Source organism: Coffea eugenioides, chromosome 6 (genome assembly GCF_003713205.1).
Source record: "Coffea eugenioides isolate CCC68of chromosome 6, Ceug_1.0, whole genome shotgun sequence".
In the NCBI taxonomy this organism is placed as follows: domain Eukaryota; kingdom Viridiplantae; phylum Streptophyta; class Magnoliopsida; order Gentianales; family Rubiaceae; genus Coffea; species Coffea eugenioides.
Window position 1 is genome coordinate 9,042,934 of NC_040040.1, and position 13,996 is coordinate 9,056,929.

At 38.6% G+C, this 13,996-nt stretch overlaps 3 protein-coding genes across 7 annotated transcripts; 1 reads left to right on the forward strand and 2 right to left on the reverse strand.

The window, feature by feature from the left end:
• The first annotated feature begins 568 nt into the window (after positions 1-568).
• LOC113773137 (ras-related protein RABF2a-like) lies at positions 569-4,288 on the forward strand. Of its 5 annotated transcripts, XM_027317686.1 has the most exons (9): positions 571-789; positions 1,195-1,272; positions 1,363-1,530; positions 1,808-1,856; positions 2,431-2,504; positions 2,806-2,899; positions 3,043-3,167; positions 3,900-3,913; positions 3,952-4,288. In XM_027317686.1, the coding sequence occupies exons 1-7, from the start codon at positions 751-753 to the stop codon at positions 3,141-3,143; spliced, it is 603 nt and encodes a 200-aa protein (XP_027173487.1). In that variant the 5' UTR covers positions 571-750; the 3' UTR covers positions 3,144-3,167; positions 3,900-3,913; positions 3,952-4,288. The 5 variants fall into 5 exon arrangements, with proteins under 5 accessions (XP_027173489.1, XP_027173490.1, XP_027173487.1 ...); XM_027317687.1 differs by having other exon boundaries at positions 573-793; positions 3,900-4,288; XM_027317685.1 differs by having other exon boundaries at positions 573-789; positions 3,900-4,288.
• A 985-nt stretch (positions 4,289-5,273) lies between these two features.
• On the reverse strand, positions 5,274-6,178 carry LOC113776402. The gene has a single exon (XM_027321549.1). The coding sequence runs from the start codon at positions 6,157-6,159 to the stop codon at positions 5,305-5,307; it is 855 nt and encodes a 284-aa protein (XP_027177350.1). The 5' UTR covers positions 6,160-6,178; the 3' UTR covers positions 5,274-5,304.
• Positions 6,179-6,984: 806 nt separating this feature from the next.
• Positions 6,985-13,838, reverse strand: LOC113772967. The gene is made up of 6 exons (XM_027317470.1): positions 13,590-13,838; positions 13,288-13,420; positions 11,478-11,581; positions 9,638-9,782; positions 9,415-9,555; positions 6,985-9,195 (listed from the first exon to the last, which is right to left on the reverse strand). Exons 1-6 carry the CDS (start codon positions 13,628-13,630, stop codon positions 7,399-7,401), a joined length of 2,361 nt encoding a protein of 786 aa, XP_027173271.1. The 5' UTR covers positions 13,631-13,838; the 3' UTR covers positions 6,985-7,398.
• Between the last annotated feature and the right edge of the window lie 158 nt (positions 13,839-13,996).

The window sequence follows — 13,996 nt, forward strand, 5'->3', positions numbered from 1 at the left end:
TTGCTCTCTTGGACCATACAAATGCCTTGTCTCTTCTGGAAACTTGCATCAAAGCCGCTTTGAGGGATAAAGTAATATAGTACAGTACCAGGGTTGAATGCCCAAGGCCCTCTCTCTATTGGACAGGTGCAAAACTGAGAATTGGGTTATAATATGCCAAGTTATGAACCTCAAAAGTCATGAAACTTCATGGGTCTCCACATGTCGCCAGGTGCCACAAAGTAAGGGTTTATGACCCTTCCTAGCACAAAAAAGTATATATAAAACAAAAGTTATGAAACTTCTACCTTGATTATTAAATCAAAATCTGATTAACCAAAATCAAGAAATCAATCTTGCACGCTGGTGCATGACACAACAAATCTTGAATACCACCATGTCCTTTTGCTACGTGATAGAGAAGAACAAAGAGGCCTGATGACGTGGCCTCCAGCTAAGCAAACCAAACTCAGCAAAACTTACCAGTCAACGACAGAGCTTCATTACCTAACGTTCTTTCTTTTGAATTTTACTAATAGGGACAGGGATGGTTTTCTAGCGTTGTGCTTACTTCGGGATAGCTCGACTACTTAGATGTTAAGGAAAATCCGTGGTTTCTTTAACCAACCAATCTTAGACATTTGGTTATCGTCCCCCCAAAAGAATATACTGCTGTACAAGGATTACCAGTGTAAATCTTCCTCTCCTGATTGATTCCTCTGTTCTTTTGTTGTAAACTAAATTCTTCCGGTGGTGGAAATAACCGAGTTGATGGCTCCAACGGGGAACAAGAATATACAATCCAAGCTGGTGGGTATGTCTTCCCTTTCTCTTTTACTGCTAGTACTGGATTCTTCTTGCTCTCATACTTGCATGCAGTTCATGTTTCAAATATAGCAGTAATCTTATTATGTTTCTTTGCTGGATGTTTCTGGGATGATCACTAAAACTCTTCTTATACCTCCCAGAGTTTGAAATTTTCACGAATTTTATTCACTGAAGTTCTGAAATTTCAATTTCTTTTACTATGTGTATTGCGATCCCTCTGGTTTTCTGCTTTTGATTATCTACTGTAATTTTAGTTCGTTTGGTCATGATTTGCCCGAGCAATTCTCTACTTCAGCTTGGTCTTCTGCAGTGCACAATAAGAAAACTTGTTGTATACTTAATTGACTAGGTATGCTGCAGAATTAACCTATTCATCCCTTTTTTTAGGTGCTTCTTGGGGACATGGGGACTGGGAAGACCAGTTTAGCATTAAGATTTGTCAAAGGCCAGTTCCATGATTTTGAGGTACAGTTCATTCAATTATGCTTCATCTCATTCTTTATTGTAACTATGTCTTTTGACGCCATTGAGTGAGCTTTTAACCATGACGTTCAGGAATCAACCATTGGAGCAGCCTTCTTTACTCAAGTCTTGTCACTCAACGAAGCTACCATAAAATTTGATATATGGGACACAGCAGGACAGGAACGTTATCATAGTTTAGCTCCAATGTACTATCGAGGTGCAGCTGCTGCTGTTATAGTTTATGATATCACAAACGCGGTATTGGCACTCACTTTTTTTACCCTTTTTCTGTTATTGATTGCACTTATGGAGAAGAACAAGTACTGATATTATCAAAGATGATGCAATTTTAACTAGTACTGACATTGTCAAAGTTAATGGGATTTTCCCTTTTGTTTCCGAAGAGAAGAGGAGGGAAACATAAAGTTGAAAAGAACACAAGGGAACCAGTGGGAATTTAATCTGAATATAATTGATAACATCACTGACTAGCAATTACTATTTAGACTGACATTTGCTGAAATTTTGGCTTCAGGATTCATTTGAACGGGCCAAAAAGTGGGTTCAACAACTGCAGCGACACGGTAAGATCATCTCCAAACCTTTCTCCTGTTGCTTTTATTCTTTTCTTGACAAGAAATTGGAACTTATACCGACGATGAGTTTCCCTTTTTCCTGGAAGAAAACCCGGGAAAGGAAGAGGGTTGACGAGTACAAAACTACTGCATTTATTCTGCATTGGTTGTGGAAGGACTAGGTGCAGGTGTGCAAGTGTTGAGGAAAATACCTTACCTCTTGAGCTAGCTTTTGGAGTGGGAAGGCTCAGGAACGCCTAAGTATAACTATTACGTATCAGCACAAAATTGCTACTCATCAAAAGAGAGGAAGATTTAACCCTGAGACATAGCCCCGTTTGTCAGAACCAATCTTTCATCACTTTTTTATTTCGTTAATTTTGTAAACTTATTTACCTTTCCTGACAAAATGTTTTGCAAAGAAACAAATCGAACAGTATTTGAATTTCGTGAAAGCAGTCTGCATTACAAAACTGAATAGTATATGAAGCAGTTTGGAATCTAATTGCTTTACATTTGGTATTATTGCATGTTTTTGATTGTTGAAAGTTCTTTCATCTTAACTCATCATATACTTTTGTAGGAAATTCCAATATGATTGTGGCTTTGGTGGCAAACAAGGCCGACTTAAGTTCAGACAGAACGGTGGAAAATGAGGTACTTGTAGTTGGTTTTCCAATCAATAGCTTCACTTCATTTCAAGTAGACATGGATAGCATCCAAAAGTCCTATTATGATTACTATTCTTATTATTATTATTTCCTTTCTTTCTTTGGTTAGAACATTTTACTCAAGCTTCATGATGATTGTTGGTATAGTTATTTAGACATTTGTTGTCCGTCTATTAAGCATGCTTTTCTATCTGATAAGTTTTCCTCCCTCTTCTTCACACGCCCTCAAAGCCCTTTCCTTGATTTTAAACTGAATGAAAGTTCTCCCATTCGTTAATAACTTTCAGGAAGGGGAGCATTATGCTAGAGAAAATGGCTTGCTATTCTTTGAAACTTCAGCAAAAACTGCACAGAATGTGAATGAGCTATTTTATGAAATAGGTAATTTCTCTCACTAATTTCTCTAGCATCTTGGAAATACGTATGAAATATGTCATACATATTACCAGGCATTAAATTATAAGCCGGTGGTCATGCGAGGTAGAATCGCCTGGTGCTGCTGACTAATGCTCATACATTTGCAGCCAAAAGTTTGGCAAAGGCAGTCCATATACGACAAGCTGGAATGAAACTGCAAAGCAGATCTGCAGATCAGAGAAGAGGGCTCTTTTGCTGCTCTGGATGAAGACAAACATGATTGTAGGAAAACGTAAGTTTTTAGCCTAATATTGTGCATCTCTCATGTTGCTGGTCATTCTTCATGGTAAGTCGAGGAAATTCAGTGGCAGACGAGGCCTTTTTAGATTAATTGCAAACTTCGCTATTACTCTGTAATGAAGTCAATTTTTTTTTTGGTTGACTTGTGAGGCTAATCTAAACATTGAAAGTACTTATTAAAATTTGCTAAACTTGGGTCTGCGCCGTAGAAATTTTAGACAGAGGACAAGAAAGATTCGGAAATGTTGGCAGTGGGAAGCTTTAATTTTCGCAATAAACTTGTTCATTTGGTGTAAGTAGTGGACGCGAAATGTTGGGACTTGGGGAACAGGTAAATGGAAGTGAAGTGAAAACAACCCCCTGGTGAGTTGACCATTCTTCAATGAAATGTTTAGAATGTCATAATTGATACCCCATAAAACTATTTGTAGTGATCTTCTGTGACCCATTAGTTGTTTCATCTCATCCATCAATATGAGAAGCAGTTAAAAGAAGTCAATGCAGCAAGGAAACTTGTAAAGTGAGACTGGGTGAGTCTCCATATGTTGATAGATTTGGGGGCATAATAGAAATTTTACTTTAGGGGAGCACATTTTATTTCTTACTCGGCATCCAATATGATTCTAGGTTACTAGTTTTTCCTTGTATTTATATAGTACCTGTTTTTGTTAAAAGTTCAGTATATCTTTCTAATGCGGTTTCTTTGCCATGACACTGTTTACAGGTCCCTTCACAAGAAGCGAAAACTCACTGATACTGGTGGAAACTCTAAAACTAGCATCGTGGTGCATAACTGCTGTCCAATACCATTGTTTCCTGAGGAGATAAAAGGGACAGAAGAGGAAGAGAGAAGAGGGGGGAGGGGGGGGGGGGCTTGTTCCTGCATCTTCAAGTGTTACTTTTGAAAGCTACAAATTCTTTGATTGCTTTGGATGCATTGTATACTTGTGCGCATAACATTAATTTCCAAGTCGAGCACTAATCTTCGGTGAATATGATGGATGATATTAGAGCCAGGTTTCAATAATAAACAAGAGAATAAATTGTAACAGAGAATTGGACATTTCCTATGACCTCTCGCATTTTTCTTAATTAATCAAAGTTTTCTGCCTAGTTATGATGGCCCTTTTCTCATCTTGTGAATGGGCATTATTTGCCCTTCCTTGCAACGATCTTTAGTCTTACATGTGCAAAGAACAAAACAGGGCCTCTTATCGAGGATTACAAGTCACTCCCTGCAGATTGGGTCAAGCACCCAGTTCGACAAAGAGCAAAACGTACTGAAAGAAAAGGAAAAATTAAAGAAAAAGGAAACGAAAAGAAAGTATACCAATAGAAGCAATAATTTGAGTTTAGCAGAGCTAGCAACATGCATGAAATTCATCTAAAAGACATCTCATCGCTACATGGGGAACAAAATCTTTCGAATCCAACAGAACATAGGGCCAAAGTCCCTGCCCTCGGACTCAAAAAAAAAAATATATCAGTTCTCGTGCTCTCAGGCAATGAAGCTTCTACTTTTCTTGGGGCCTGGTGTGCTATACCTAGAGATTAACGGCAAGAGGCATCCTCATCAAAGTGGACAAAAGCCCGCATATACAACATTGGCACAAATTCATAGGAATCGGCACACGATGTTTTATCAAAAACAGAGGATTTTGTTGCCTGTTCTTTGGTCCACCGATCATTTCACGTGCATCATTACAATCCCCACAAGTACAAGATGAATTAAGCGCTCGGTGTCTCCTTCCAAAGCCAGTAGAAATGTACTTGGATTATGTAAAACAAAAGATTGCCTCTTGAAAATATACACAAGTAGGCAAGACAAAACAAAAACTGTACTTATTAGACGAAGAGATGGACACTCGCAAGGCAACTCTGGATTGGGATATAAGCGTGGCCTCGGCAAAAGAGCCATGGTCAAGCCTAGAGGCAAAAGCGTTCGCCTGAATAAGGGCTCAGATTTCTCTTTTTAAGAGTACCTTTTTCATCTTTTTCATTCAATAACAAGTTTCCATTAAACAAAGTAAACACTGACGAAAAGAGAAAGAAAGGGACCAAAGCTACATAGTGAACAGTAGAAAAAACTAACCTGGAAAACTAACGTGGGAATTCGGATACCTAAATTTTTACCACGAAGGAGAAGTACACGGTGACCCTGAAGTTGATGAAGACGAAATGCCCTCATTATTGGAATCACTACCGGAGGTGGCAAGGGAACGAGCGTCCCTCAAAGAAATTGAACATGCCTGAGCTGGAAGCTTTTTTATCGGAGATAATGGAGGGGTCATTGGAAGTGAGGAAGGACTAGACGCAGTCGTCGATTTAGCATTATCGTTATCATCTTCTCCAGAAGAACAGTTGGTGTCTAGACGAGACGGTGATGAATCAGGCGTCTCAAATGGGGTAGCCACCCTGCTAGGCCTGTTGCCAACATTGTCATAAATCGGATTGCTTATGTATATATAAGTTTCCTTACTGCTCCCACCACAAAATTCATCGTTGCGAGTGCTTGTACTGTCAAGAGGTGCCTCATGAATGAGTCTTGGTGGTGCCAGGGGTACAAAGGAAGGCGATGATGGTAGAGAAAAGACATGCCGGTGTAGTTCATTAGGGCTAGAGGTCGGTTGTTGATTAGGAATCTGAGAATCACGTTGCTTCTCGAGGTCCTCATTGCTTTCGTTGCCATAAACTGCGGGGAAGAGGAAGTTTCGTGGAGCATGCAGAACGCCATGAGCATAGAAGGCACTGAGAGATGGAGTTCCCGAAAGGTCCTGATCATGTTCCGGGGAGCCATCATTAGAGGCGGCGGCAGCTCTGGAGTTGGGAATGTTGGAAGTGGAAGCTCGCAGTGGCCGTCTGCGGCGGAGTAAAAGAGAGCAGTAGAGCTGAGCCAACAGGACCAAAACCAGTCCTAGTACTATGCCAATGCTCACAACCACAATTAGTGTTGCTCCCATTATTACCTGGGAAGTACCCTTCATCTCTTTTCTCCGAGTGTCTGTGTGCGTTCAAGTCTGTGACTCTGTGTCTGTGTGTGCGTACGTTAGGAAATGAGAATGGCACTGTAATAATTAATAAATGGGCTGTTGGAACCATTGACGGTGACAAAAGATTTTGGCGGGCAAAGCTGTCTTCGGCCTTTAACTTATTTTACTCCATTCACCTTTTTGAGCATATTTTAGTCTTGACCTGTGGCCTTTGGGCTCGTGACAAGGAATTGGGAATCTTTGCTGGGAATTTTGAAGTAGGATTTTCATTTTTTTTCTGTCGAAGAAGTGGTGATATGATATACGTGAGATGAAAAAATTATTATAAACATAAAAATGTGTATTAGAAGATGGATTTATGATGCAAGAAAATAACTTTTGAATAAGTGCGTGCTATCCAAACACACTAAATTGTCCATTAATACAATTTTCACTTTCAAATTCTGGTATAATCAGGTTAACTGAAGCAGTATGTTATTAAAAAATGGGCCTCAGGCAAATCCCACTTATGGAATCCAAATATCTTATGAAATGGCTTACGAGCGCAGATCCATAACAAAACCTATTCATTTTCCATGCGAGAATCACCCTACCATGCCAGCCTTGCTGCACTTGGAAGTTCTAGCTCGTCATCATGGTCAGCTAACGGCGTACAACTTCCCAGCAAAAAGAACTAATTTCCTACCAACCAATTAAGAGATCTATTTGGGGCAACGAACATTTTTCCTTCTTTGTGAAGATCCCTCTTTCTACAGCCCACTCGCACTACACCTCCGGAACAAAGTATTGGATATGTAAACAATTGTACTAGACAGTGACTATATTAAACATATCAATTATGCGGTATAAGTTGAAACACCAAGGATCAGTAGATGCCTAAAAGAAGGAACTAACTAATAAGCTCCATCTTAGTCTCCATCCAACACATCATATCGGAAAAATCAGATGGATACAATTTACAACCAGGCACAGCACCAACTTTAGACACAAATCTGTATAACATCTCATGCGAATGAACTAATAGAAAAATGAGGCAGCACCAAGAATGAGCAAGTACTTGTACCTTTAGTATAAGTAAGAGGAATCAATCAGGGTTGAGCAATGAATTCGGTTTCTCCAACTATTGCAGCTAACGAGCCTGGAAGTAAGCCAGTTGTAGGCAGCGGGAAGATGGATATAAAAGATAGAGATGTAAACACAAACAATTTCGCGTGTTTCAAAAGCCGTTGCTCTTTATCGGCCTTTCAGTGCAGCAAAGCGAGCAGCCAAATCATCATAATCAGGTAACTTGGGATGCACATGCCGAGCCTGGCCATCTGGATGAAAGGACTTTGCACGGGTAAAAACCTTTTTGGCCTCTGATTGAGTCGTTTCTTGACGAGGCAAAGATATAGATCTAGTGGTGGTTGGTATGACATCTGCGTTCGAATCATGCCCATCTCTCATTCGATCATGAGAAGATTCACCACTACCATTACTTATCTGATGAGATGGATGTGCTTGAGAGCCTTTTCTCATATTTCCACCGCCATAGGTTGATGGTTTCTTACTGTAATGTAGCAAAAGTTTATCAATCATTCTCTCTTCTTCATCTTTTTGAGAATGCTCATCATCAAACAAAATCTGCAAGCCCTTTCGCGGACTGTCCCTTCTCCTGCTACTGGAACTTCTTTTTACAGCTACAGCATCTTCAACATGAGCCATGTCATCATGATTGGAAGATGATTTGTGTTGCTTCCTCCTAATTGATCTTGGTTTTGGCAAGGCTATTTTATCATCCTGATAATATTGATCTTCGCGATGACGTTGACTTCTTACTCTGCCAGGCCCAATATTTTGTCCCCCATGGCCAGGATTATATGGCCCCATCTGAATCCTGTTAGATCCATTCTCTGAAGGTTCTGTAGAATGCCCATCACTGCAAGGACCTGCTAGCTCAGACTTTCTACTAGGTCTGTTTTTATGGTCTTTAGGTTTAACATATGGAGGGATGAGGTTGCTCTTTGATTTTATGTACGGTGGAGGAAGTAGAGCAGTCTGGTAGGATTTTGAACTGTCTACATCTTCCTGTTGAACTTTTCTCTTTGAGTTTGCCATATTCTTCTCCCTGACTTGCTCATGGGCAACTGACATATCCTCATTCCTTCCTGGAAATCCCCCACAACTTGAAGGCATTTCTGATTTTCCATGAGATGGAGCATCCGAGCTCTCCCCATCATGCATACTAGTGGAACCATCATCCTGACCTGAATATCCACCACTGAAATCGTCTAGTCCTTTCCTACGTGATGAAGGGCCTGCTTTTACAGCTTTGAACAAAGTTTCATCCTTTTTCCATGATAATTCATGTTTGTCCACCATCACTTCTTGCCTTCGCTCAAATAAAAGGTCATTTTTGACTTGTCTTGGAGTACTCTCTCCTTTCTTGGTTGGTGATATGTGTCTATCAGTGCCACTTCCCAACCTTCCTCTGAAATGGAGGTTCAACTGTTCTCCTCTTGAATCCTTATCCTCTCTACCATTGCGCATTCCGTGCCCATCATTAATTAGACCACGTGGGTCTTTAGGTGAAACATCATACCCATCAGATGTTGCAACAGCAACAGCAACACCTTCTCTTCTTGAATCTGTATCCTCTCTGTATTTATGAATTCTATGGCTACCATGACTAAGAGCACGTGTTTTTTCAGGTAAAACATCATACCTATCATATTTTGCTACAACTCCACGTCCATCTCCCCTTTCTGATTCCTTAGTACCCCTGCGGTTGTGCATTCTCTGGCCATCATTACTTAGACCACATGTTTCTTCAGGTGAAACATCATATTTTGCAACATTAGTACTTCCATCTTCTCTTCTTGAATGCTTACCCTCTCCAGCACCCTGCATTTTCTGGCCACCATTAGTATGATCATGTGTTTCTTTAAGTGAAACATCATGTCCATCAGATTTTGCAACATTTCCATTGCCATTAAGAAGATTAAGTTCTTCAGCAGCAACAGAGAAATTTCCATGTTTATTTGGTTTGGCCTGGAAGACATCAGCCACAGAAAACACAATCAGTTTATATATAATTGTCTTTCTTTCATCCGTCTTTGGAAGATGTAGCGGGATACCAAATTTTGTGGAAAACAAAAATAAATAAAGAAAGCCCATTCATTTAGTTTTCCCTGCTAGGTAGGATGCTGCTTTTAAAAGAATTAACATTTTAAGTCTTTCTTCCCCATCTCATTTCAATGAGTGACATACCTGTACTAGTGTAGGTGGATCAGCCATCCTCTGCTCAAAGCCCCCAGAATTCCAATTTATTGAAAACTCTGATGCTATATCTTTCAGTAACTGGAGTCTCTTCTCCATGGCAGGAGGCTTTGAAGACAATATCTCAACAAACTATATCATTCAGAAATCAAGCTGTCAGGCACAAAACTAGAGCTCTGAAACTAAAACGTCCCAACTAATTGTGGAGAATAACCTTTTGATTAACAAAACATTCTAGAGTACTTCCATATCTCTCCTGAAATAGATTCCTGAGATCTCGCAATTCAGGCAAATCAGAAAATCTTGCTGCTGCAAACATCAGAGAAGCCACAGGCTCCCTGCACTCTTCTGGGCACTCTCTGGGAAGAAAACAATTCGGAAGAAGATTGTAAATACTTGAGATTTATTATATTAAAAAAATAAGAAGAGGAAGAAAAAGAAGAGTAGAACTTCATAAGATAAAACCCTGAAAACGTTGTCTCTTTATTACATGATACCCTTCAGATTGAACTTCCCCAACACAAGGATTGAGACATCTGATGCTCATGCACACAACATTAATTGTTCAAAATCGCCAATATTGACAATTTAGAAGCATTCAATTCTTTGGACCACTGGTCTTGTCAATTACATTGGTTCTAAAAAAAATAGTACATACAAATATACCTGAAAACAAGTTCTTATACGGGTATTTAAAAGTGAATATCTATATATCCAATGAATCATCTCCATCAAATGGTCAGTATCAAACAAATGCTACTGTGTTCGGGTATCTCAATGGGAAGAATGTATAGAGAATTTTAAGCTTGACCAGGACACAAAGCTAGGATGTTTTGACCTTGAATAAGATGTAATAAATGCAGAAGCTCCAGGAAAAGACATATCACCGCATACAACATTTTTACTAACAAACTACATTTCTGAAGGTGATCCTGAAATTATGATTTTAACGTTTAACAAAAAAGTAGTATGGAGTTTTCACCAAGTCACTGACCTTTTTTGTACCAAATGAGTATACATGCACTATTGTTTTTATTTTGAAACTCTGCCTTAATCCATCTGGCACTTAAAATTGGTCTGTGCTCAATTGGCTAGGATGTTTTGTTTAGCTAATCAAGTACATATATAGTCCTCCTAAATACTGTGAATTGGTTCGATGACTGCTGCAACCACGTTATATCAACTTAAATGAGAAGCCCATTAAGGTGATAATGCATCTTTCTTCTGCCAAAAATATTGCCTATGGGCCATTGCCTCATTATGTACTTTCAACTTTCTTTTCTTCTCCTCCCTGTAAAATATAAAACCATCTATTTGTGTCATTCAAATTATAAAGCTTTAACCAAACTAAAGATTGGTCCCACTAGTGAGCTTCAGAAGCAATCAAATGAGTCATCCGGTGATTAGGAAATGAGAACAATTCACAGCATTAGCAAATTACAAAGCATTAAAAAGAAGCATCTTCCAAGAATAGGAGATCAGAGATCCTAATCATTCCTGGTAACTTCCTATCAAAGAGAGAAAAAGCAATATTCCTCTTAATCCTAATACAAGAAAAGGACACTTCTGTACCACCTAAGTACCAGTTAAATGACACGAGATGATACCATTAAAGTAAGTGCGCATGAAATGCAAATCATGTATCAACAAAAGCGCATTGGCATGTTTGTTTCTTTTGCGTAACTCTAATCTATGCAAAGTTGCAGCAGGAAAGTTTTGCCAGAACATTGATGAGTGCATATACAGCCTGATCAAAATCAAATCCTACCACTAAATTATAAAATCTCTGCTGCTGCACTTTATAGCTGCCCATAATATTCTAGCCTGTGATCATATATCCCCAACACAATGGATTTTTCTTTTAAAGTTAACATGTAAGCTACAAAACCAAGCAAATGCACATACCATATCAAAGACAACATCCAATTTGTAAAGACAGCAGGAACTGCAATAAATTCTAGTGAATTTCAAGCTCTTGTTCATATGACAAAAACTGCAGATTGTAGCAGTTACTTTTGCATGCTTAGGGCAGAGAAGTTTAGTTTAGCTGATACCTTTGCTTTTGCATGCTCAAAAGCTGCTTCAGAATATATTCGCACGTGTATTCAATGAAATCATAACAGGACAAAAGGTTGAGTCCAGCAAGAAATTCTTCCGTCTGTATCATCTCATCAAAAGGAAAACACTTGTGTCAACTCATTTTAAGTAACTGGGAAATATCTGATGATACATCAGACCCATAACCAACTGATTTTACTATATACTCTGCATGGTATAAGAAAAGATCAGTTGTTTGTAAGAGATATGCTTAGAAGTTCACTAATTCATGCAATAACAAATGGATTCACTGTGCCCAAGTTGCAAGAAAGACAGCAATCAGATCAACCCATTAGATACAAATGCAATCTCTAACTCTAATTTACCAGATAACCATAATTAAAGGATTATTGGAAGAGTTGTGACATGAAATTCAGATGAGAAACTTGGATTGTTGCTCTAGAAAATTGAACTACTGGATAACGGGGATAAATATCTGTTACTCCTTACTTCATTTCACCATAATCTCACATGCAAAAATTCATTATACATCAATCCTTGGTAGAGGCACTGCTTGTAGAAGTAATAAACTCTGACAAAAACCACTTCAAGAAGTAATAATATCCCTTTCTAAATTTGAACACAATACTTAAGCATGCCAATGGGACAGTATCCACTAAAAAAATTTCAAGTTGAATGCCAGTGTACTTGCGTCATATAATTAACAGATCCATCTCCTTTCAGATTATGCAGTAAAGCACGAATTAATATGGTAAGCAGCAACACAATTGAAATTCTTGAATATCATGAAAAACTTGCACGAAGTACAAGTTTTGAATGTACAGATGGATAAACCATTTGCTAGATTTCCCAATTCATGCATAGGTCTACCCTTGTGGGCAAAAACAAACAATGTTGGATTGTATGCAATGCTGACATGTATAGCTAAGTAGTTTCAAGATCTTGGTCCACTTGTTTGCATAACTTTGGCAACATTGAGCTACTAAATAACTGGTTATCGTTAGTCTATTGCATTGATTGCATTGTAAATGAGGTATGCCCCCCCCCCCATGTTAGCTTGTTGGCAGAGCAAAGCATCTGCCCATTATCCCTTTAAATCTCAAAATTGACATATTTTATGAGCAGTACTTAATTTCACAGCTTCGTCCTTGGAGCAGCAGAATCATCCTCATTAGTTCAGGACTCGCATTATGCGGCCAAGGAAACCATACAAGAGGCATGCTTTCCAGTAAGCAACTAAACTGTACCTATTTAGCCACGACTTGGCAACTTCATCTGATTACATCACACAAGTCAAGTATTTACTTCGATTAGCAGCCTTCATATTGTGTTTTAGATACAATTTATCACACACAATCAATTTAACTGAACCTAATACAGAAACAATCCACCAAAACAAAAGAAACCACAAATTGCATGTTTTTCTAAGAAAGGTGAAACAAAATTGAATCCTGATATCCTAATTTCGTTCTTCAAAAACAAGGATGCGGCCAAAACAATAGACACTGCACAAATTTTACAACGTAACCGCTAGAAATTCAAAATTTTTAATTGACGACTCCAAGAAACCAAAAAAAAAATTTTACAAGTCAATCTGAATATACCCTGATAATAAACAAAGAGCAATTTCAGATTTCCAACATCAACTAATCCCTCTATTAAGGCTCCAAATTCATAAATCATCTTTCAAACTAATGCTTGATCAAACAACAAATGAAGTTCCAATAAAAGAAAAAATAATCAACCAAATTTATGCTATTACGAAAATAAGTAAACATGAGAATAAAAGGTACAAAAAAGTATTACCCGTCCATAGGCATTGATATCGAGACCGTTAGCAAGCAGCTTGGCAAGATCCTCCTTCAAAAACCTCTGCTTCGCCTCCGCTCTCTTCCTCACCACTTCGATCCTCGTCCGAGTTGCCTTCAATAGCGATTTACTTCACACACAAAAAGAAAAAAAAAACAAATAAAAAATACTTAACTAAAACGCGCATTAATAAAAAAATCGATAAACGTCACCTAAAAAAACATATAACATTTTCTGAAACCTCAGCTCATTGCTATGAGTACGGATAGAGATCGGATTGAAGGTAAGGGAACACATACCATTTGGAGCTGAAGCCACGGTTTAGTAAACCGTCAAGCATCTTCAAATCGATTATACGTTTAATTTCAACTTTTTTTTTCTGAGAATGGGAAATGAGAAGTGATTTAGCAATTGGCAGTAGTATTTAAACTGAATAGGTGCAATAGAAGAACCAGCGGTTTTTGAGTTTTAACGTATAAGGAAAATCAAGTACTAATAGTAGTAAGCAGATCCGCCATTATGGTTCAGTAGTCAGCAGTATTACTAGCTGTATGAAAAAGTGAATTTTTTTTAAAAAAATTCCTCTCTGTGGTTCTTCGTTTTGTGTTTTTTCCTCAACAGAGAGCATAAGAAAAGAGTAATGGTAGTGAGTCGGGTGGGGCAGGACAGCGAGGGAAAGTCACATGGATGCTGGATGATGGACGGG

Bases quoted from the DNA above. Each gene is read 5' to 3' on its own strand.
- LOC113773137 (XM_027317686.1), top strand. From the start codon at position 751: ATGGCTCCAACGGGGAACAAGAATATACAATCCAAGCTG. The intron at 1,857-2,430 runs GTAAGATCATCT...ATACTTTTGTAG, and splicing joins TCAACAACTGCAGCGACACG to GAAATTCCAATATGATTGTG. The intron at 2,505-2,805 runs GTACTTGTAGTT...AATAACTTTCAG, and splicing joins ACAGAACGGTGGAAAATGAG to GAAGGGGAGCATTATGCTAG.
- LOC113776402 (XM_027321549.1), bottom strand. From the start codon at position 6,159: ATGAAGGGTACTTCCCAGGTAATAATGGGAGCAACACTAATTGTGGTT.
- LOC113772967 (XM_027317470.1), bottom strand. From the start codon at position 13,630: ATGCTTGACGGTTTACTAAACCGTGGCTTCAGCTCCAAATG. The intron at 9,783-11,477 runs GTATCAGCTAAA...TTTTCTTCCCAG, and splicing joins TTGAGCATGCAAAAGCAAAG to AGAGTGCCCAGAAGAGTGCA. The intron at 9,556-9,637 runs GTTATTCTCCAC...TGAATGATATAG, and splicing joins AATGTTTTGTTAATCAAAAG to TTTGTTGAGATATTGTCTTC.